Source organism: Chlorocebus sabaeus, chromosome 20 (assembly GCF_047675955.1).
Source record: "Chlorocebus sabaeus isolate Y175 chromosome 20, mChlSab1.0.hap1, whole genome shotgun sequence".
NCBI lineage: Eukaryota > Metazoa > Chordata > Mammalia > Primates > Cercopithecidae > Chlorocebus > Chlorocebus sabaeus.
In genome coordinates, this window is record NC_132923.1 from 128,890,606 (window position 1) to 128,913,767 (window position 23,162).

At 44.7% G+C, this 23,162-nt stretch overlaps 2 protein-coding genes and 1 pseudogene across 6 annotated transcripts in view; 2 read left to right on the forward strand and 1 right to left on the reverse strand.

The window, feature by feature from the left end:
* PARK7 (Parkinsonism associated deglycase) overlaps window positions 1-10,810 on the reverse strand; it is a 32,302-nt gene extending 21,492 nt beyond the window's left edge. Inside the window, exons 1-2 of one of the 3 annotated variants that reach the window (XM_073007860.1) lie at window positions 10,552-10,810; window positions 923-1,035 (exon numbers count right to left, since the gene is read on the reverse strand). In XM_073007860.1, the coding sequence (XP_072863961.1) occupies window positions 923-1,012 (90 nt within the window). In that variant the 5' untranslated portion in view covers window positions 1,013-1,035; window positions 10,552-10,810. The other 2 variants (XM_007980683.3, XM_007980685.3) reach the window with 2 other exon arrangements.
* Window positions 5,387-6,281, forward strand: LOC103225665 (cytochrome c pseudogene; annotated as a pseudogene).
* A 71-nt stretch (window positions 10,811-10,881) lies between the features above and the next one.
* Window positions 10,882-23,162, forward strand: part of TNFRSF9 (TNF receptor superfamily member 9) — a 34,984-nt gene continuing 22,703 nt past the window's right edge. For 2 of the 3 annotated variants that reach the window (XM_037985079.2, XM_037985081.2), the window contains exons 1-4: window positions 10,882-11,004; window positions 17,447-17,734; window positions 22,005-22,156; window positions 22,871-23,054. In XM_037985079.2, coding sequence (XP_037841007.1) covers window positions 22,955-23,054 — 100 coding nt within the window. In that variant the 5' untranslated portion in view covers window positions 10,882-11,004; window positions 17,447-17,734; window positions 22,005-22,156; window positions 22,871-22,954. The remainder of the gene's footprint in view (window positions 11,005-17,446; window positions 17,735-22,004; window positions 22,157-22,870; window positions 23,055-23,162) is intronic. The other variant, XM_007980681.3, reaches the window with a different exon arrangement.

Below are 23,162 nucleotides of genomic sequence, written 5' to 3' on the forward strand. Positions count from 1 at the left end.
TATCTTTAAGGAAGGAAGAAGGGGCATAGGACTGGAGAAATTTACAAAGGAGGCTTCAACTGTATTTCTTCGAAGCATTTGTTCCTTAAGAAATGAGTCTGAGGGGCCGGGCATGGTGGCTCACGCTTATAATCATGGCACTGTAAAAGGCTGAGGCAGGCGGGTCACTTGAAGCCAGGAGTTCGAGACCAACATGGTCAACATGGTGAAACCCCATCTGTACTAAAAATACAAAAATTAGCTGGATGTGGTGGTGGACACCTGTAAACCCAGCTACTCAAGAGGCTGAGGCAGCAGAATCTGTTGAACCTGGGAGGTAGAGGTCGCAGTGAGCAGAGATCACACCACTGCAGTCCAGGCTGGGTGACACAGTGAGACACCATCTCAAAAAAAAAAAAAAAAAAAAAAAAAAGGAAAGAAATGGGTCTAAGGACAGTGCAGTGGCTCACGCCTGTAGTCCTAACACTTTGGGAGGCCTGAGGTAGGAGGACAACTTGAGCTCAGGAGTTGGAGAGCAGCCTGGGCAACATGGCAATACCCTGTCTCTACAAAACATAAAAAATTAGACAGGTGTGGTGGCATGCATCTGTAGTTCCAGCTACTTAGAAGGCTGAGGTGGGAAGATGGTTTGAGCCCAGGAGGCAGGGGCTGAAATGAGCCGAGATCCTGCCATTGCACTCCAGCCTGGACGACAGAGCGCAAAACAAAAAAGAAATGGGTCTGAAGGAGACATGGCAAGATATCAACAAGCACTAAATGGGGGCAGTGGATCAACAAGTATTTATTCTTATGTAATCTCTGAAATTTTGTGTATATTTGAAAATCTTTCATGAAGCACTTTTAACACTATTTTATTCAAAATGATTTAAAAATCCAAAAACCATTTAAAACACGAATGGCTAAAAATCGATGTGGGACTTACCCCAGCTCGCCTCATGACATCTACAGGGATGACCGTCTCCATTTCCTCTGCTCCTTTAGCCAGGATGACCAGAGCTCTTTTGGAAGCCATTTTTATGTTATATGTTTAAAAGGCTTAAAATAAAAAAAAAAAAAGATTTCAAAAAACTTCCACTGCAACCCTGAGATACCCCAAAATTTAAAGTTTACAAGCATTTTCAAGCAGAGTAAGTGCTTCCTAGGGAAATGGTTCTCACAGACAACTGAATACGAAAAAAGCAGCAGGGTAATTATCTTAACGTTCATTTGTATGGTTTCAACTGCTATGAGATGCAAACACAATGAGGCTGCTCAAAGGTGTAGTATTGCTTAGATTTTCTTCTACCGTGTTCTCTTAAATCCAGCTTTAATAGTATGTTGCAAATGAGACTTTCTAAAATACGTGGGTCTCTTGCCTTTCACACAATTTCGTGGGATTTTCTAAAGTACGTGGGTCTCTTGCATTTCACACAATGCGGGGAGACAGTCTTTTTTGAAGTACTGTTTCAGAGAAACGACTAAACTGAATTTCATGGGCAAAAATTTACATAGGGTCCTTCGCAATTAACCTGTAATTTTTTGGAGGGGATTTTTGTTTTCTCAGTTCCAATAACTGTACTAAAAAATTGTGTGTGGGGGTCAACAGTGTTAAATGTCGGAGCACTTTATGACTGAGAAAGATGGAAATCCCCTCACTGAAGTCAACCCAACTACATTCTGTCTCTCCGTGCAGAGTTCTCACTGCAAACGACAGCTACGCAACGAGGTTCCCAATCTTTTTTTTGCCTATTTAGAGATTATCTGGAGGATTTACCGTCCAAGCAAAACAGTTTAATAAAACGGTTAGCCAGTTCCATGCCGGCGAGAGATGAAGCAGAAGATTCTGGACGCTTCAGCGTTGCCACCACGCTGGCGGTCAGTCAAGTCCAGCGCCAGCGACTGGGCCCGACTGGGAGGCTGGAGGCGAGGGCGGCCCGAACCCAGGCCCCGCGCCGGTTCTGAGCCAGCGGGACACCGTCCAGCGCCCCCACGCCGCCCAACGCCACGGCCCACACACGCGCCGCGCCCCCGCTGGCCCTGACCTGCACCCCTCCCTTCTTCCTGCAGACGCAGCGCCCCGGCCCTTAGGGGACCACTCACCCTACACCAGGCTGAAGGTGAACGCACGCCAGCACGCACGCGCGCCGCCCGGCCTCCCTCAGCCCCACACTGCGCAGACTCACGCCGCCTTGGCATCACCTGCGTCACGTCCGGCCGAGCCTACCTCCGACTGAGGCGGGGGTGGCGCCGGGGCGTTTCTAGTTGGACAGCCCTGGGTGAGGCGGTTCGCTCCCGCATGGAATCCCCCACGAATGGCACAGTCCGGCCTGCCCCCTAGCCCGCGGGGCTTAACTCTCGGCGGGCCACTCTCCGTGAGGAGCCGGTCAGTGGAGCAGCCGAGGGCTGGCGTTGTTGTCAGAGGGGTTCGTTAGTTCGCGCTCCGTGCACGCCTGCTCCCTTTGCGTTGTTCCTTTTCTGGAGCGCCTTCCTGTTTCGCCCCTGGTCTGTGAGGGCTGTGGTCCAGGCCTCCCCGGGCCTCTCCCCCACGCCTCGTCTCCCGATCTCGGGCGACTCTTGCGCATTTATTCACACCCGGATGTCTCAGCGGTGTGAATTTTTTTTTCCTCAGCATTGTTTTTTTTTTTTTTAGCGATCCTGATGCTGCCGCATCCACAGGATTAGAGCAATGCTGAGCACATAAGTCTAATAAGTACCAAGTTGGTCAGATGTATTTACATCATAATCTCAAGTTGTATTTATTGATATGTAAGAGACGTATGTGTTCTCTAAGTACATGTGCTATTTTGATACTTTAATACAATGTGTAATGATTAAATCAGGGTAAATGAGATATCACCTTAAATATTTGTCTTTATACCGGGAACATTCCAGTTGCTCTCTTCTATAATAACATTTTAAAATATACAACAGATTACTGTTAACTATAGTCACCCTACAGAACTATCCAACACTAGGTCTTATTTCCTCTTGAGGAGACCACAGATCACCTGGTGACCATCAAGCAGGCCCCTTATCTGAGGAATTTAGAATTAGATATCCCTGTTATCTAAAGTTGGCACCTGATACCAGGTCTAATCAAAGGAAATAGAGCCCAAAATTCTTAAATGAACTTAGAAGGATCCTGGCTAAATGAACCCAACTTGGATTGAATTTGCAAAAGATGAGACATTGGAAAAGGGACATGAAAAATCCACCACGGCATGCTCAGTCCTGTCTTGCTGAGGATGCAGTCTTCTCCAGCGTTCTTTCTAATAAAACTTTCCTTTTTCAAACCTTGTTTGAAATTGTTGTCGATAAATTCTTCTTACCAACCAGCAAGTCGACCACTTTCTGATGCTGGGGCTCTTGACACCTTGCCCAGCACTTCTACCTATTTTTGTACCTATTAATCAGCCTGTTCATCCCCTTCTCCTGGCTACCTTTCCTGGCCTCTTGTAACCACCAACCTATCTTCATGAGATCCGCTTTTCAAGTTCCCGTGATACTTTTCTTTGCCTGACTTGTTTCACTTAACATAATGACCTCCAGTTCCATCAGTGTTGTTGCAAATAGGATTTTATTATTTTTTATGACTGAATAGTATTCCATTGTGTATATTCACATTTTCTTTATCCAGTCATCCATTGATGAACACTTCGGTTGATTCCATATTTTCGCTATTGTGAACAGTGCTAATAAGCATGGGAATGCAAATATCTCTTTGATATATTGATTTTTTTTTTTTTTTTGAGACTCCATCTTGCTCTGTCACCCAGCCTGAAGTGCAGTGGCACCATCTTGGCTCACTGCAACCTCCGCCTCTGTGTTGAAATAATTCTCGTGCTTCAGTCTCCCGAGTAGCTGAGACTACAGGTGTGTGCCACCACGCCTGGCTAATTTTTGTATTTTTAGCAGAGACAGGGTTTTACCATGTTGGCCAGGCTGGTCTTGAACTCCTGACCTCAAGTGATCCACCTGCCTCAGCCTCCCAAAGTGCTGGGATTATAGGCGTGAGCTACCGCACCTGGCCCTTCCTATTTGATATATACCCAGTACTGGGATTGCTGGATATGATAATCCATATCCAGCATATGGTATATGGTAGTTCTGTTTTTAATCTTTTGAGGATTCCATACTGTTTTCCATAGTGGCTGCACTAATTGAGATGCTTGCCAGCAGTGTATGAGGTTCCTTCTTCACATCCATCTCGGCATGTTATTCCCTTTTTGATAAAAGCCATTTTAACTGGGATGAGATGATATCTTACTGTCTTTCTTTGCATTTCTCTGATTAGTGATATTGAGCCCTTTTTCATATCTCTTGCCATTTGTATCTCTTCAGAAATGTCTATTCAGATCTTTTGCCCACTTTTAAATCGGATTGTTTTCTTGCTATTGAGCTCCTAATATATTAGTCATTAGTCCCTCATCAAATGGATAGTTTGCAAATATTTTCTCCCATTCTGTATGTTGTCTCTTTGCTTTGTTGTTTCCTTTGCTGTGCATACGCTTTTTAATTTGATGTAATCCCATTGGTCTGTTTTTGCTTTTGTTGCCTGTGCTTTGAGGTCTTTGCCCAGATCAATACCCTGGAACGTTTCCCCAGTGTTTTCTCTCTCTTCTTTTTTTTTTTTTTTTTTTTTCTGAGATGGAGTCTCGCTCAGCTGCCTAGGCTTGAGTGCAGTGGCGCAATCTTGGCTCACTGCAACCACTGTCTCCTGGGTTCAAGCAATTCTCTGTCTCAGACTCCTGAGTATCTGGGATTACAGGCACCTTCCATCATGCCTGTCTAATTTTTATATTTTAGTAGAGACAGCGATTCACCACGTTGGCCACGCTGGTCTCAAACTCCTGACCTCAGGTGATCCACCTGCCTCAGCCTCCCGAAGTGCTGGGATTACAGGCGTGAGCCATGGCGCCTGGCCCCCTAGTGTTTTCTTCTAGTAATTTCTTTTCTTTTTTCTTTTTTTTTTTGAGACAGAGTCTCGCTCTGTCGCCCAGGCTGGAGTGCAATGGTGCAATCTCAGCTCACTGCAACCTCCACCTCCCAGGTTCAAGTAATTATCCCACCTCAGCCTCTGGAGTAGCTGGGATTGCAGGCACCCGCCATCATGCCTGGCTAATTTTTGTATTTTTAGTAGAGATGAGGTTTCACCATGTTGGCCAGGCTAGTCTCAAACTCCTGACCTCAAGTGATCTGCCCACCTCAGCCTCCCACAGTGCTGGGATTACAGGTATGAGCCACAGCACCTGGCCTAAATACATCAGTGTTTTTAAGGTTTCAATTTAGATATTAAAATCATGTTTCTGACCAGGCGTGGTGGCTCATGCCTGTAATCCCAGCACTTTGGGAGGCTGAGGTGGGCAGATCACGAGGTCAAGAGATCGAGACCACCCTGACCAACATGGTGAAACCTGGTCTCTACTAAAAATATAAACATTAGAGAGTGGGGACGTCCTGCTTCAGAGCGGGTATCTTCGTTGCGCCAGCGACTAAAAAGAGAATTAAATATGGGTGATGTTGAGAAAGGCAAGAAGATTTTTAAGTGTTCCCAGTGCCACACCGTTGAAAAGGGAGGCAAGTACAAGACTGGGCCAAATTTCCATGGTCTCTTCCGGTGGAAGACAAGTCAGGCCCCTGGATACTCTTACACAGCCACCAATAAGAACAAAGGCATCACCTGGGGAGAGGATACACTGATGGAGTATTTGGAGAATCCCAAGAAGTACATCCCTGGAACAAAAATGATCTTTGTCGGCATTAAGAAGAAGGAAGAAAGGGCATACTTGATAGCTTATCTCAAAAAAGCTACTAATGAGTAATAATTGGCCACTGCCTTATTTATTACAAAACAGATGTCTCATGACTTTTTTATGTGTACCATACTTTAATAGATCTCATACACCAGAATTCAGATCATGAATGACTGACAGAATATTTTGTTGGGCAGTCCTGATTTAAAACTAAGACTGGCTTGTGGTTAAATGAATATGTCCAGTTTTTGAATTTTAATAGTAATTCCAATTCAGTAAATGCTATCACTGTTTACCCCTTCTCAAGATATGATTAGACTTTGTTAGTAATATTCAACTTTTCACAAAGATGGTAAGTGCCATCTCAAAACTTAACTGGAGATTAGTTTTATATTTAGATTTATATAGCTGGTTATGTGAATATATTTAAATACCGGGGAAATTCCTTCACTGTCTCAGAACCAAGCAAAATTCACCTGTGTTTTGTGTTCATTTGCCTGGTAAAGGCAAGGGTTGAAGATAAATAAGGTAGCAATGTCTAGAGTTTTGGCCTTAATGATGCCAATCTAATTATAATTTCCTGTATTTAAAATGGTTCCTTTTACTTACTGAAAGGCATTTTAGTATGATTTATGTGTAATATTAAAGATTATTCAACACTTCTCACATCTTATAAATCTATAAGGTCACATGCTTTTAAAATACTAGCAAGTTAAACTTCACTCTTGGATTCTTTACAATCTAAGTCAAACTAAGTTATAATTTAGGATTGTCTTTAACCAGCCATTCAGAAACATAAAACTGTAGAACTGTGTATTTGTGATTGGGAATGGTGCTTTTGCCGACTTAAAAGGATTAAAGTAGCCGAGATATACACAAATTTTAAAACTATGTGTGATCACAAGACTAAAGATAATTAAAAAGAAAACCACAGATCATAAAAATATATATATATATATATATAAAAATTAGCCGGGCACGGTGGCGCACGCCTGTAGTCACAGCTACTCGGGAGGCTGAAGCAGGGGAATTGCTTCAACCTGGGAGGCAGAGGTTGAAGTGAACTGAGATTGCACCACTACACTCCAGCCTGGGCGACAGAGCGAGACTCTGTCTCAAAAAAAAAAAAGAAAAAAAAAAATTGCATTTCTGCCTAATTTTTGTATTTTTATTAGAGACAAGGTTTCACTATGTTGGTCAGGTCTCGAACTCCTGACCTCAAGTGATCTGCCCACCTCAGCCTCCCAAAGTGCTGGGATTACAGTTGTGAGCCTACTGTACCTGGCCATATTTCTTTTTTTTTTTTTTTTTTCTGAGATGGAGTCTCGCTCTGTTGCCCAGGCTGGAGTGCAGTGCAGTGCCACAATCTTGGCTCACTGCAAGCTCTGCCTCCCAGGTTCATGCCATTCTCCTGCCTCAGCCTCTTGAGTAGCTGGGACTACAGGCGCCTGCCACCATGCCTGACTATTTTTGTATTTTTAGTAGAGATGGGGTTTCACCTTATTAACCAGGATGGTCTCGATCTCCTCACCTTGTGATCTGCCTGCCTTGGCCTCCCAAAGTGCTAGGATTACAGGTGTGAGCCACCACGCCTGGCCACATTTATTTCAAGAAATAAATTTTTTGTTAGTTTACAAAGCACTTTGGTGTATTTCATGTGATTCTTACAATGGTGGTGAGTGTGTTGTTTATTTTGTTTTATTTTAAAAATTGGAGCTGAGCGGGGCAGCTCATCCCAACACTCTGAAAGGCCGAGGCAGGAGGATTGTTTGAGCCCAGGAGTTGGGGACCAGCCTGGGCAACATGGCAAGGCCCTGTCTCTACAAAAAACTTAAAAAATTACATGCCTATGGTTCCAGCTACTTGAGAGGCTGACGGGGAACTGGGGGGGAATCACTTGAGCTGAGGAGGTCAAGGCTGCAGTGGGTCATGATCTCATGCCACTGCACTCCAGGCTGGACAACAGAGTGAGACTGTGTCTCAAAAAAAAAAAAAAAATGTGAATAACTGATGAACACTGAACTTGTGCAAAAGTTTGAAATGTCTTTAATCATATGACATTTAAGAAGAAACTTTTAGGAGTTCTGGAATGACTTCACTTTTGGCTATTTGCAAAGGAAGCAGCTGTGAAGGAGTGTGGAAAATAGGAATGACAGAGAGAGGAGAGACAAGTGGTCAGATGTGTGCTTCTTGAACCAAGGAGGGATACAGTTAGATGGAAGGAAAACCAAAAGAAGACAGGCTTTTTTGATCCAGTCCGTGTGGTAAACTCTTTTCTTTTTTTTTTTGAAACGGAGTCAGTCTGTCACCCAGGCTGGAGTGCAGGGGCATGATCTCAGCTTACTGCAACCTCTGCCTCCGGGGTTCAAGTGATTCTCCTGCCTCAGACTCCTGAGTAGCTGAGGTTACAGGCAAGCACCACCACACCCAGCTAAATTTTTGTGTTTTTAGTAGAGACAGGGTTTCACCATGTTGGCCAGGCTGGTCTCAAACTCCTGACCTCAAGTGATCCACCAGCCTCAGACTCCCAAAGTGCTGGGATTCCAGGCACGAGTCACTGCACCTGGGCCCGTGGTAAACTCCTAAAAGGAGTCAACAATGCTCCTACTCCTGGTCTGCTACAGCATGAAACAGCCACGATAGTGTAAAGATGACAGATGGTTCAGCAGTGAGGGCCAGAGAGAATGAACTGGAGTTAACATTCCTGAGACATACACATCACCATCAAGACCTGAAATGGACCACAGTCAGCATTAATTCTTACCAAGTGAATACACTGCACGGTTTGAAAAAGTCAAGTATTACTTGTGGCAGATTGGATTATTTTTCAGAATTAGTCACTCCCCTTCCCCCTGCATGGGTGGAGTCTACGTCCTGTCCCTTGATTTTGGGTTTGGCCTTGTTTTGGTCCATGGAATGTGAACAGACACCTGAACAAAGCCTTGAAAAGTCTGCCCTGATGATTAGGTTGTGCTCTTATACTGTTGAATTGCTGTAGGAAGAGCTTTTCCCCCAGGCAAGTTGCTGCTGTTCCCTCAACCTGGGTTTCAGAATGAACATGTGGAACAGAGTGGCCCCAGCCAACCTGCACAGCTAACAACCTGAAGCAGAGTTACTACAACCCAGGGGCGAACTGTAGCAGCCAGGTTTTGCTATGGAGCAGTAGTTAACCCATGCAGCAGCAGCCCTCTAACTCAGTCCTTCCCCTTAGCCCTGCTCCCCAGAAGCAAGTATTTTCAACTGTTTCAATTATTTCTTCTGGTAGTATATCAGTCTTTTGAAACAGTATGCTAATATTTTATTTCTCATTTATCATCTTTAGACCTTATATATTGACTTCCTGGCAGGTCTTATAAATTTCCTTCCACAGATGTGAAGGTTGAGGTCCAGAAGGGTGAAATGACTATGTAAGGTCCTGCAGTCTTGGTCAAATTCAGATTACTGATGCTAAATTTCACACTCTACCCACCATATACTGTCTACTGATTAAAAGTCAGTTACACTCAAGACACTCTACAGTTCATGCATATTTCCCATCACACGTTTAGAAGATAAAACCAAAAAAAATTTTACCAAAAAATACTGCTGTACTACTGACAACGAAGACACTTCTGAGTTCAGTCTCCAATTTCCAGGCAGAACCGCCCCCATCCTATCCACTACCTTTTTAAATCAACATTTGACAACTCTTTATGCATCGCGGGAGGTACAAAGGAAGAAACTGCCGGTTTTATTTGTTTTTTAGAGACCGGGCCTGGCTATGTTGCCCAGGTTGGCCTCCACCTCCTGGGCTTAAGGGATCTTCCTGCCTCAGCCTCCCAAGTAGCTGGAACTACAGGTATAAGCAACTATGCCTGGCCAAAAACTCCGTTTTTCCAAGGAACGTAGCTTCTCGTAGCAGTTGCAACTTTTAATGATGAAATATTGCTCTGCCTGTGAAGGTCACAAGGCAATAACAGAGAAATGGCATTGACAGTGTTAGTAATAGCCACCCACGGCCATCTGGTCATCGTTCCAAAAAAACAACTCCCCTCAGAATTATCCTGATCTTAGCGGCAAAAAAAAAAAAAAAAAACCACTGCTGCCAAGTTATTGTTTTTCCATGGGTCGCTCTTAAATTTGGCATCTCATTAAGTAAACACTTTAAATCATTCTCGGCCGGGGCGGTGGCTCACACCTGTCATCCCAGCACTTTGGGAGGCTAAGGCGGGTGGATCACCTGAGGTCAGGAGTTCCAGACGAGCCTCACCAACATGGCGAAACCCTGTCTCTACTAAAAATACAAAAAAATTAGCCAGACGTGGCGGTGCACGCCTATAGTACTGGCTACTTGCAAGGCTGAGGCAGGAGAATTGCTTGAACCCGGAAAGTGGACGTAGCAGTGAGTCGAGATCGCGCCATTGCACCCCAGCGTGGGCAACAAGAGCAAAACTCCATCTCAAAATAACATAAAATAAAAATAAAAATTAAATCATTTTCTATATTTCATCTAGAGAGAGCGCATCATTCTAGCATTTTGCCTTTAGTTATTTATTGCGTCTTCCCCAGTCCTGTGAACGCCGGGAGAACCTTCTTGTCTTGGTGGTTGCTGCATCCCCAGCACACAGCAGATGCTGACCAAGTATTATCCTGCTTTTACCCTCTATTATTTGACAGCCTTCTGTATTGCTATAAATTAATATTTTACATTTGCACAACTCTACAGTTTACAATGTGATTTCAACTAATTTCTTATTCCTATTTTAATCTTATTTCTCACGTCAAATTCATCTCACCGAACTACAAAATGAAGCAGAGGAGGAATTTGAACTGTAGTTACCGGGCATAAAGAAGCCCTCTGGGGCACTGAATAGACGTAGCTGACATCATCCCATAAAGGCCGGGTTCAGGCACGCCCTACAGAGGTCCGGCAGAAACGGCGAATTTCCCCTCTGGAGCCCCCGAAAGGTTAGGTCGGCGAGACTGGAGAAGAGTGGGCGAGCCCTGACATTTGGGGCGGCGCTGGCGCAAGGGGGAAATTCTGACACCGAAGTCTGTGAGGGGCCCCGGGAACGGCTTTGCCTCTGCGCCCACCAGTGTGAAAAGCACCCCCACCGTGGCCTACCAGACACAACTCCCACGGGACGCCGGAAACCGACCGGCTGACCCGCATGTCGTAGGTCTACTTCCGGCGGCCGCAGCACGCGGCCCCCGGGATTGGCCGAGCCAGGCGGCAGTGGGCGGGACCGTCGCGTGTTCCCAGTCGCTATCGCGGTCGCGTCGGAGCTTGCAGGTCAGAACCGTCGTGAATGCGCGGGGTGCTGCTGGGCTTGGCCTGAGAGTAACAGCCCCTAAAGGTCACTTCCTTTAGAGCGTCGCGTGTGGGTCTCTGCGCCCTGGAGTCTCTTTGCCTCAGCTACCTCGCCGACTTCTGAGGGCTGGGTACGGCCCGCCGGATGCAAGGCGGGAGGTCGAGCCCTTTGGCACCTGCTGGGGCCAGATTCGTCCTAGTGACCGCAGCCCACAGGCTCAGCAAAGAACGACGACGATTTGCCTGTTCCCATCCCGCGAGCGTTGGTGTCTTGGGGAATCAGATGCAGTCTCTGATGGTTTAACCACCTCGTTGGTGGCTCATTGGAAAATCTGCAAAGCCCAGTGTGGAAGCAAGGCTGTGGCTTGGACAGCGTTTTCTGTTTGTTTCTCTCCGGTTGTTTATGGAAAACACTTATTGCCATCCCTTCCATGGGATCTTATTTCTTTTCTTTTCTTTTCTTTCTGAGAAGTAGAGATGGGGTCTTGCTATGTTGCTGAGGCTGATATTGAACCCCTGGACTCAAGCGATCCTCCTGCCTTGGCCTCCCAAAGTTTTGGGATCACAGGCATGAGCCACCGCCCCCAGCGAGCATCTTATTTCTTGAAGTGAGAGTAAGATCCCATTACTTAGGGTTTCAGTCAGGGGTTATTAAAAAGCCTTTTAAGATAACTTACTTGCAAATGTGAATAGCAATGCCTGCCCAGAGGTGAGTGAGGACCTAGTGAGATCTTATGTGAAACACCAAGCTCAAAAGAGTTGAAATGTTGAGTCCCTTAATATTTCCTGTTATAATTCTCTAATTCTGTTTCCATAATGCTTTCAAATTCCAATACTTTGGAAACATACAGTGATCAAGGAGTTATGCCAGTATTTCTCTCAACGGGAAGGCAAAATCCATATTCCACCCAGCGGTAGACACTTGAATGTAGCAAAACTTTTCTGGCCGACTCCCTATCCTTTACTGTATCCTGGAGATCCCTTCCTTATCTTGAGGCCCCCCTACTCTGGAGGTTGGTAAGCAGTGGCTACACCCAGGATGAGAACTATATTCTGGTGACCTTTCGTATGTCTGTAGTTCTGTGAATCTGCTGAATTTGGCAGTGACTCCTATGTAGGGGATTAAAAGTTTGAATCTTGCTACAATGTGCTTCAACAAATCCCTTCTTTCTTATCTACCACATTCATACCTCTTAACATTCCCTCACTCAGTTTTTCTGTTTCGGGAACTTCCTGGAACTTCACTTCCTTTGTGCTTTGGCAAAAGCATTTCCTTCTGCCGGGAATACCTCCTCTACTTCCATATTAGCTTTTTTTTTTTTTTGAGATGAAGACTCGCTCTGTTACCCAGGCTGGAATTCAGTGGCTCGATCTCAGCTCACTGCAACCACTGCCTCTTGGGTTCAAGCAATTCTTTGCCTCAGACTCCCGAGTAGCTGGGATTACAGACCCCCAACACCACGCCCGGCTAATTTTTGTAATTTTAGTAGAGATGGGGTTTCACCATGTTGGCCAGGCTGGTCTTGAACTCCTGACCTCATGATCCACCTGCCTCAGCCTCCCAAAGTGCTGAGATTACAGGCATGAGCCACCGCGCCTGGCCTTTATCAGCCTTTTATCAGGATGGGTAATATATTACCCATCCTGGAAAACCCAGTTAGAGTGCCAATCCCTCCAGGAAACTTTCTCTATTCCCGTAGCACTTTGCGCTCCTATTATAGAATCTGTAGGGCTGTGTGGCCTTATCTTAGTTCCTTCCACTCAAGGCTGGGAAGATTGTTGGCATGGCACTTTATCTATATATGCCTCACAAGACAGTAAAACTCTTTCCAGAAGTATTTGTGGAGCGCTTGTCATGTGTTCTCAGGAGTGCTCTGGGTGCCAGGGATGCAGCAGTGAACAGTGTCCCCTCTCATGGAGCTTATGTTCCATGAGGAAAGACAGGCAATAAACAAAAGCACAAATAAATAGCATGCCAGGTGGTGGTATGTACTATGAAGGAAAACAAAGGCGGGAGAGAAAATGGAGAATAATGATGGGGGGAGGGTGCTCGTGTAGACACTGGTCAAAGAATGCTGTTTTCTGAGGAGAAAACCCAAATAAGATGAGGGAGTGGCCGGGTGCAGTGGCTTCCGCCTGTGGAAACACAGAAGAACAGGAGACGGATCTTGTGGAGAACGACTTTTGTGTGGAATTATCTGGTAGAAAATGCTGATCACCACCAAAAAGCTCAGAAGGAAACTCTCCTGGTGTTGCCTTGCTTTTGATTTGTTGAATAAGAACACTTGAATGCTAACTGACAGTAGTTGAGATGAATTTGTATATTCCTTAATTTTAATAGTACTTTCCTTCCCAAGGGCTAAGGTGAATGCTGGGGATGGGGAGCTAGTACCCCACAGCCAGAAGCTGGCCTTCAGTACAAAGTCATGTTACTTCAGGATAATGTTGCCTTTTGGGGTGATACTGCTTTGATCACAGTTGTCACTTGCACCCCAAAGAATAGTTTTCCCCTTAATGGCATGTAGCAACTCTCTCTCTCCATCCGAATTTAAAAATAAAGAGCACGTGTTTACTTAATGGTTTTTGATTATGTGCTCTTATTTTAAGCGAGTCTAACTTCCTCCAAAAAGTGACTACTATGAGGCTATCCATTCTGCTCTTTATCACATTTCTCAAAGTTTAAATTGATCGTCAGTTTCTTGGTAGTCATTCATGTAGATGAGCTCTGATGTGGTTTCCAACTCAGCTCTTAAACCACTGAATTGACGGTCTTACCCTTGGTTGCTGAGTCAACAAATCTTCTTACTAATTCACAGGAATACACCATTACAGTTAGCTCCTACGTTAGTCATTCCTCTTGGCCAGATGTTAAGGTAGCTTTGGAATGAGACAACACCCATTTCCATCCCTGTTGTCTCCATTCCTTAAATGTGGCAGTATGGTGTGGTGGCAGAGCCTGTTCTCACTCTCTGAGTCCAGTCTGTCTGGATTTAAGCCCAGCTCTGTCCCATGCTAGCTAAGTAATCTTGAACAAATGAGTTATCCCTCATGCCTCAGGTTCCCCATCTATAAAACGGGGATCACAGAACCTATGTACTTCACAGGGTCACTATGAGGATTAAATGAATTAATATAGGTAAAGCTGGAACACTGGCCTGGAGTAAACCCTCAAATGCCTTACCTCAGGAATACAACTCCCTTGGCTTCTGTTTCTTCACATTAGAATAGTAACAATAATTCTTACCTCATGGAGTTCCTGCATTGCAGATGTTATGCTCAACATTTTTTTGTGTTCATCTGTGAGACGGAGTCTCACTCTGTTGCCCAGGCCAGAGTGCAGTGGTGTGATCTCAGCTCACTGTAACCTCTGCTTCCCAGGTTCAAGTGATTCTCCCACCTCAGCCTCCCAAGTAGCTGGGGCTATAGGCGCATACCACCATGCCCAGCTAATTTTTGTATTTTTAGTAGAGACGATATTTCACCATGTTGGTCAGGCTGGTCTCAAACTCCTGACCTCAGGTGATCTGCCCACCTCAGCCTCCTAAAGTGCTGGGATTACAGGGATGAGCCACTGCACCCGGCCTGTGCTGAACACTTCAAATATTTTATTTAGCCTCTTCAGAAGGAAACAAAATCTGTCTTCTGAGGCTGAATAAAACATTGAAAGTGTTTCGCATAACATCTGCAGTGCAGGAAGCCACCCATAATTATTAGCTATTATTATTAGAAAACATTTATTTATCAGTAGTCACAATCTGTTTACATTCAGTGATGAAAGGACCAGAGGAATGGACCACAGAAAGTGATACACCGTAAACACATGCCATCTTGGTGAGGATGGCGAGGGACAGAAGTGACATAGAGTTTTTGCCTTAAGATACAATGACAGCATCTGGAGAAATAATCAAAGTGAAGCTTGCTCTTAGAGTAAGAGCAAGTTCCCAGAGCTCAAACTGTTTAAGCGCATGAGCGACAGCAAAGAGACTTCATACAGGGGTTGTGACCCTAAGGTCCACAGATGCCCAAGAGTGCACAGATAAAAATCAGGGAGTCTGTGAACTTAGATGTAAAATTCCATCTTTGTTTTCACTAACCTGTCATGGAAATCTAACATTTCCTCCCATTTTGAATACAGTAATTCACAAAGCATAGCTGAAGGAACAGTACTCATGGCTTGGGACCAATAGTACTGAAGGTCATAGTCATATCACATTACAGTTCTTGCAGATATCCCAGAATACCATGTCAACTCATGATTAATTTGAAATTATGCCAGATATATGTTAAGTCCATACGTGAGTGCATCACGAATTGGCTTTTAAGATATTTGGCAGGTACATTTCAATTCAGTTGGTTTCTTTTGTAATCTTTTGTAGTATCTTTTATGAATTACAAATCCTATTCTGAGGGCTCCACAAGCATAGGACCCACAAGTGAACGGGGCCTTGGGCACAGGCAGGTTAAGAGCATGGGTTCTGCAGCCAGACAGCTAAGTTTCTAACCCTTTCTCATCTCCTTCCCAGTCAGGTGACACTGGGCAGGCTACCTGGCTTCTCTGTGCCCTTGTTTCCTCACCTGTGAAACAGGGACAAAGGCTGTCCTAAGGTGTAATTGTGGGAACTCATGTAGACTCATAGAATAGTGCCTTGCACGTAGTAAGCCCTCAGCCAGTGTTAGCCGTGATCGGAAAAGCATTTTACATGAGGCCTGAGAAAGGACAATGGCAGCTCGGGTTGGGGTCTGCATGCCAGAATGATTTTCCCAGGAAGAGAGTGAAAATGAAACGTTAGGTCATGAAGAGATAGGCAGACGGCAGGACTGGAGTGAACACATTCGTGTATTTCTTTGTTCATTTGATAAAGGTTTATTGACTACCAACTGCGTGTCTCTCAGCACTGGCTCTAACACTTTTGGGTCCTGCAGCAAATATAGAAATGGAACCCACACACCATGTTCGAATATTTACTAGTGGCAAATCAAACACAAGGCGAATATTCTACTTCACAGAGAAGTCTTCAAAGTAACTAAATAACCAATTATATTTATGTGACAGAGTTGGCAAAGATGACTGAGTTTAATATTACAGATGTGTAGATGTTTTCTGATGACCTGAGAATGTTTAACTTAGTGGTAAATAAAGGCATACAGGGCCAGGCATGGTGACTCACGCCTGTAATCCCAGCACTTTGGGAGGCCGAGGCGGGCAGATCACCTGAGCTCAGGAGTTTGAGACCATCCTGGCCAATGCAGTGAAACCCCATCTCTACTAAAAATACAAAAATTAGCAGGGTGTAGTGGCGCACACCTGTAGTCCCAGCTACTCGGAAGGCTGAGTGGGGAGAATCACTTGAACCCAGGAGGCAGAGGTTGCAGTGAGCCGAGATCGTACCACTGCACTCCAGCCTGGGTGACAGAGCGAGACTTTGTCTTAAAAAAAAAAAAAAAAGACATAGTTCATAAATTACCATATTTTTACCCATAAAATTTATTTTTCTTGCTTTCATTTGTTACAATAGATAATTCTGCATAATTTGTGTTTGGACAGTAATGACTTAAAGGATTAAGAAATAAAATATAATTATACTTAATATATACAGCATTTGTATGTATTTAATATAAAATGTGAATTTGAGTATGTAAAATTTTAAATTTGTTTTTATGTTCATTTTTTCATTTTTCTAAAAGTTTCAAAATTATTAGAATTAAAAACAAATAATAGTGGATAAATATCAAGTATTTAAAACATTTTTATTAAAGAACTGAGATTTTTAACCTTTTGAAATTTAAATTGTTTTAAATATTTTTATAAAAATTGAAATTATCATTCTGAGGCTAGTCCTAGGTGATTCTAGTAAAGAATTAATGCTGCAGTTCTTAGTCTACATATTACATATGTGCATATTCAAGAATAATATGAATTGTTTAATATTACAAAGGCTTCCTCAGACTTTATGCATAACTGCTGTGAATTCCATGGCAATATACAAGAACTTCCAAAACCGCCAAGTGGACCATAAATAGGATCAAGCAAGTGGATAACCAGCCTGAGCAACATGGCAAAACCCCTTTCTACAAAAAAATACAAAACTTAGCTAGGCAAGGTGGTGCGCACCTGTAGTCCCAGCTACTTGGGAGGCAGAGGCAGAAGAATCCGTTGAACCCTACAGGTGGAAGCTGCAGTGAGCCGAGATTGCACCACTGCACTGCAGCCTGGGTGAGGTCTCCAGAGTGAGACCCTGTCTCAAAAAAAAAAAAAAGTGGATACTTGGGACTGCTGGGAAATAACACTGTGATATTCTTGCATAGTGATAGATTATACAAGAATCTGTTACACCCTTAGTATCTGAGATGGATTTGACAAACCCACTTGCTGTTTGTCTGCCTGGTACTCCTATGGCTCACACCTTCCCTGCTGTCCTTGCAGGCAACAGCACAGCCCACAACCCTCACAGCACAGAGTCAGCCTCAAGTGGAGTTTCAAGAACATGGATCTAGTGATGTGGGGGAGTCTTCACCCAGGCCTGGCAGTGTGGGTCCAGAGAGCAGACGGAGCCGAGTTATGCGTCCCTATGCCAGCACCATGCACCAGACACCCAGTCACAGACGCACCTCTGTGTTCATTGTGTGTGTGTGTTTGTGTCTGTACTCTGGACAGAACATACTTCACAGCGTATTTGGATTGATGAACAATTTCTAAATATTTGGACACATGGTAAGCAGGCCTCTGTGTGTACTCTTGCCCTGGGGATTGCACAGTGTTGGAGGTGGTCTGAAGTTGGAGACAACTATTGATAAGTCTTCTTATATGAGTGGATGCCACCTAGAGAAAGGGCAGAACAAGGAGGAAAGGTGGGCAAAGTCGACGACCACTGACACCTGCCTCTCCTTATGATTCATACTTCCTTCTCCTTACTCTGCCTCCTTTTTGATTTCCTACTCATTTTCTTTGTTCCAAGTTTAAAAACAAGGTACTCCTTCCCAGGCCTCAGAACACCTACTGACATCACAAGCACCAGATATGTCTGATAGTGACTACTAGTTTGGGTGTTTGGGGTAGGGGTGGCGACGTTGAATCTTGAAAGAATAGCTCTTTCGGGCAGATAACAAGTGTCAATAGTGAATATCCCACAGATGAGATTCGCTCTAAGATGCGCCCTGGAAGGACGGAAGAATATTTTATAGGAAGCTTATTTTGAGGGCTTTCTCTTTTTAAATGTCTTCTTTATCTTGTTGAGAATTGTTGGGCCTTCATGCTATTTAGCCTCAAAGTATTTAGCTGCTTGAGATATTCAAGGTTAGACCTATAGTCAATCAAAATGAAATAAAATCTATTTCTTGGTTTGTTTATTTATTTATTTATTTATTTATTTATTTATTTATTTTTTGAGACAGAGTCTCACTCTGTAGCCCAGGCTGGAATGCAGTGGCACGATCTTGGCTCACTGCAAGCTCCGCCTACTGGGTTCACGCCATTCTCCTGCCTCAGCCTCCCCAGTAGCTGGGACTACAGGCGCCCACCACAACGCCCAGTTAAATTTTTTTTTTTTTTTTTTTTGTATTTTTAGTAGAGACGGGGTTTCACTGTGTTAGCCAGGATGATCTTGATCTCCTGACCTTGTGATCCATCCACCTTGGCCTCCTAAAATGCTGGGATTACAGGTGTGAGCCACCATGCCCGGCCTATTTCTTGGTTTAGAATGAGATGTTTAGGATGTAATGAAACGTATTATTAATACGGCTAACGTGTTGCTGTCTTGTTGGTGTCATCTCTGATTTAGTTTGAAATGGTTTTATGGAATAGAATAACATCATTGCATTTGAAAGATTACAGGGCTACAATGGATAAAGCAATATGATATCTATTATAAAGCAAATGAAAATTATACCAAAAGAGTATTACACCTTTGCCTAGCTTAGATAGTATGTATATCTGGTTAACTATATAATTTGCCTTAGCTTACTATGATGATTTTATACCACACAAAAATGCATGCAGTAAGATGAATTCTTTCTTTCTTCCTTTTTTTTTTTTTTTTTGAGACAGTCTAGTTTTGTTGCCCAGGCTGGAGTGCACGGGTGCAAACATGGCTGACTGCAGCCTCGACCACCCAGGCTCAAGCAATCCTCTCATCGCAGCCTCCCGAGTAGTTGGACCCACAGGCGCATGCCACCAAACCCAGCTGATTCTTGGATTTTTTGTAGAGACAGGGTCTGGGCATCTTGCCCAGATGGTCTTGAAATCTTGGGCTCAAGCAATCCTCCCACCTCATCCTCCCTAAGTGCTGAGATTACAGGTGTGAGCCACTGTTCCCGGCCATGAATTTTTTAAACGCCTGAATAAAGTTGAGCATAGCCTTCAGTAGCATAATTCTGAAGTGGTTGATTTTGTTTAACTGTGGGCTGGCAAAACTAATGTTGAGACTCTTTTAGCTCAGTAAAGACTCTTATGTTACTGGCATAAAAGCCTGAGACAGTGAGCTAATTACTGTGCTGGGAAACTAAATATGTCACTTTCAGAGGAGGTAATGTCTGTGCCTACAGAATGTCCAAAACATAGACTAGTGAGTGGCATTTAGTTAAATGAAATACGGCCCAGTTAAATGTCACACTGCAATGTTAAACAGAGTACCACATGTAAGCGAGGGGGTTACTTGGTTAGATGGTGACTTTCAAAGTGTTAGGAGGGGATCAGCAGTCTGATTTTTATGGTGCGACACTCTCACATTCAGCCAATTTCTGCCAAAGTGGGGCAAGGAGGGATCCCACAGTTGTCACAGGTAAGATGACTCTCAGATGATCGTCAGTATTTGGGAACACATTTTGTAGGCAGCTCATGCATTTTTCTCCTTTTCTGTCATGACCTGCCCTGTGGTCGCTCTGCTGATGATCGGTGTGGGAGATAGGGAAGGAACATTTCAAACCAGTAAGTCTGATCATTAACAATTCCTACTTTCTTGAGAACTATGTGCCAAGCATTGAGCTAAGTATTTCACGCTCATTGTCTCATTTAATCCTCACTCACGAGGAAGACCTATGATGTTACTGTACCTATAAGATGTACTTGGAAAAACGGAGTTAGGGAGGTTGAGAAATTTGCTCAAGGTTACACAACTGAGGCAGGAGAATGGGGAACATGAGGCGGGAGAGAGCAAAGTGAATAAAAATCACTGGGAACAGGTAACCCGCTCACCTGTGGGAGTGGCCAGCGGGAGACAGGCTGCCTGAGGGGAGGAAGCTCCCCAGGACCCGCTGCAGACCCAGGGCCAAGGGTCCCGCAGGAGGAAACGCGGGCGCGGTGGGGCTGGCTCCAGGCACGCGGGCAAAGGGCAGGAGGGTGGGACACGAAGCCACAAGGCTCCTTGGGTTCCTCCTCCTTCCTGTCTGCCTTCTACTCTGCGGCCTGATCTCCGAGTCCCTCTGCCTGCAGGCGGTGGCACAAAGGCCGCATCTCCGCGCTGTCCCCGAACCGAGTCGCTGCGCGTTTTCCTGTTCTGACCCGAGAACTCACGCTGGGTACCGCGGGGCAGGGCGACAGCCCGAACTACTCTCGATGTCGTTCCCCAGCCCACGCCTGCTCCAGCCACAGTTCCCCTGGTTTTCCTGAGGTTCTCCAGCTGTTCAGTGATGGACAGGTTCATCTACAGCCTGGAGCAACCGCATCCTCCTCCTCCTCCTCCTCCTCCTCCTCCTCCTCCTCCTCCTCCAGAAACTCCTCTTTTTCCTTCTCCTCATTCTTCCTTCTCATTCTTTCTCCTCCTCATTCTTCCTCTTCCTCTTCCTCCTCCCCTTCTCTTTTTGTTCTTTTCTTCTTCCTTCTCTTCCTTTTCTCTTTATTTTCCTCCTCCTCTCCCTCTTCTTTCTCCTTATCCTCCTCCTCCTCTCCCTCTTCTTTCTCCTTATCCTCCTCCTCTCTTCTTACTGTTCTTTTTTTTTCCTTCTGTTTTCTGCACTTCTGCCCTCCGCTTCCTCTTCTTCCTTTTTTTTTTTTTTTTTTTTTTTTTTTTTTTTTGAGGTGGAGTCTTGCTCTGTGGCCCGGGCTGGAGTGCAGTGGCGTGATCTCGGCTCACTGCAACCTCTACTTCCCAGGTTCAAGCGATTCTCTTGCCTCAGCCTCAGTAGCTGGGATTACAGGGGTCCACCGCCACCCCACCCCCCACCCCCCACCTCCCCCCACCAGCTAACTTTTAGTAGAGACAGGTTTTTGCCATATTGGCCAGGCTGGTCTAAACCTCCTGACCTCAGGTGATCCACCTACCTCAGCCTCCCAAGTGTTGGGATTATAGGCATGAGTTACCACACCTGGTCTCTTTCTCCTTTATTTATTTATTTTTTAAGAAAAATTGAAATCATGGTTTTCTGAAAATCCCTTCTAGCTCTCAGCTTCCCCGAATCAAGTCCTGGTCATTCACTTGCCGTGCGACTGCTGTGCTTCCCCTTTTTCCATTTCCCTCCATTTCTCCCTCCTTCCTCCCTCTGTCACCCATGCAGCGAAGAGCACGGTAAGGGACCAGGCAGACACGGGTTCCAACCCCGCAGGCTCCCTGTCCTGTTGACGCTCCGACTCCACCTGCGGCCCCAGTTTCCTCATTTGCATAGTGTTCCCCCAGTAACAACAGCAGTCATACAAAGTTCTAGGGTTCTTTCGAGGATAGTGTGTATTCACCACAGTACACCTCTGACGCCTGGTACGTCGGCTGTGCTCAAGTAATGACAGCTATTGCTTTACAGTAACTGTATGCTGATCATTATTTTGAAGTTGGTTTCATCCCTCTAATCTCAAATCCAGTATTTTAGGGACATGCTAAATGGTTTGTCCTGGAGAGCTGTGTTAAGGGACAAAATCCTTTTCCCTACATCAGCTATGACACATCCTGACAGTAGAGAGCAGCTTCCAAGAAGCAATTTAAAGTGCCATTATCAGGCAGGGACAGGGGCTCTAGGGGATTTTGGGGTCAGCAGATGTGAAATGAACAATTTCACAGAGCTGTTACAGAGCGGTGATGGGAATTTCCTACGAGACCCCGCCCCCGGCTGAGTCACTCCCCGTGTTTGACCTGAAGTCCTCCCCCTCCCGAGCTGCAGAAGCCTGAAGACCAAGGAGTGGAAAGTTCTCCAGCAGCCCTGAGATCGCAAGGTCTGTCCATTTGGGGGAGTGGGTGGGGGCACTGAGAGGGGGTGAGGATAGAACTTTTGCTCCCTTTGCCCATTTCTAGACTTTTTCTCCTTCTAATTTATAGTAACTTCTCTTCAATAGCCCATTAAATAAACATCAATAACTTGGCCTGAAGAGAGTTTTTCACTCCTGAGTTTTGTTACCATACAAGCTTCACATCTCAGAACATGTCTGTGTTGAAGAAAATGTGTTAGTGAGTTGAACAGGGAGGTCTTTCCTCATGTTAGTAGTTAGGTGTTCAGCTAAAGGGGGAAGAGTGATTTTGTGATAGCTTCTTCTTGAACTGAATTGTCTGATGCCCCCGACAGATCAGATTCTGTTTGTAAGGAGTTTATTCCAGGGGCAGTAAGTAATTGGCATTATTGCTGGATGGTACTGCAAAGTACCTATGAAAGTCCCCAAAAGTTCTGGCTATTGTTATTTCCGCATTTCGGCAGAACATGATGGAAAATGCACCCTCAGACTTTGGCAAACGTGCACAAAGCAGTGTGTTTAATCATGCCTGCCTTGTTGTAGTGGTTTCTATGAATTTGCTACTTTTCCATAATATTGCATCATTAATTGTTCCTGAAAAACCCTGAGTTTTCCTCTTGTAGAATTGTATAGGTCATGATTGCAAATAGATAATTTTGAAAGGAGAAACCACCTTTCCTTGGAAATATTTACCTTTTGCAGAGTGACATTTGTGAGACCAGCTAATTTGATTAAAATTCTCTCGGAATCAGCTTTGCTAGTATCATACCTGTACCAGATTTCATCATGGGAAACAGCTGTTACAACATAGTAGCCACTCTGTTGCTGGTCCTGAACTTTGAGAGGACAAAATCATTGCAGGATCTGTGTAGTAACTGCCCAGCTGGTGAGTACCCAGTTATCATGTGCATTTGATCTGTTCTGTTGGAAGTACGGTTCAGTTAGTCTAGTAGTCAGAGCCAATGAGCTTCTTTTAAGGAAAGGAAAATGAAAA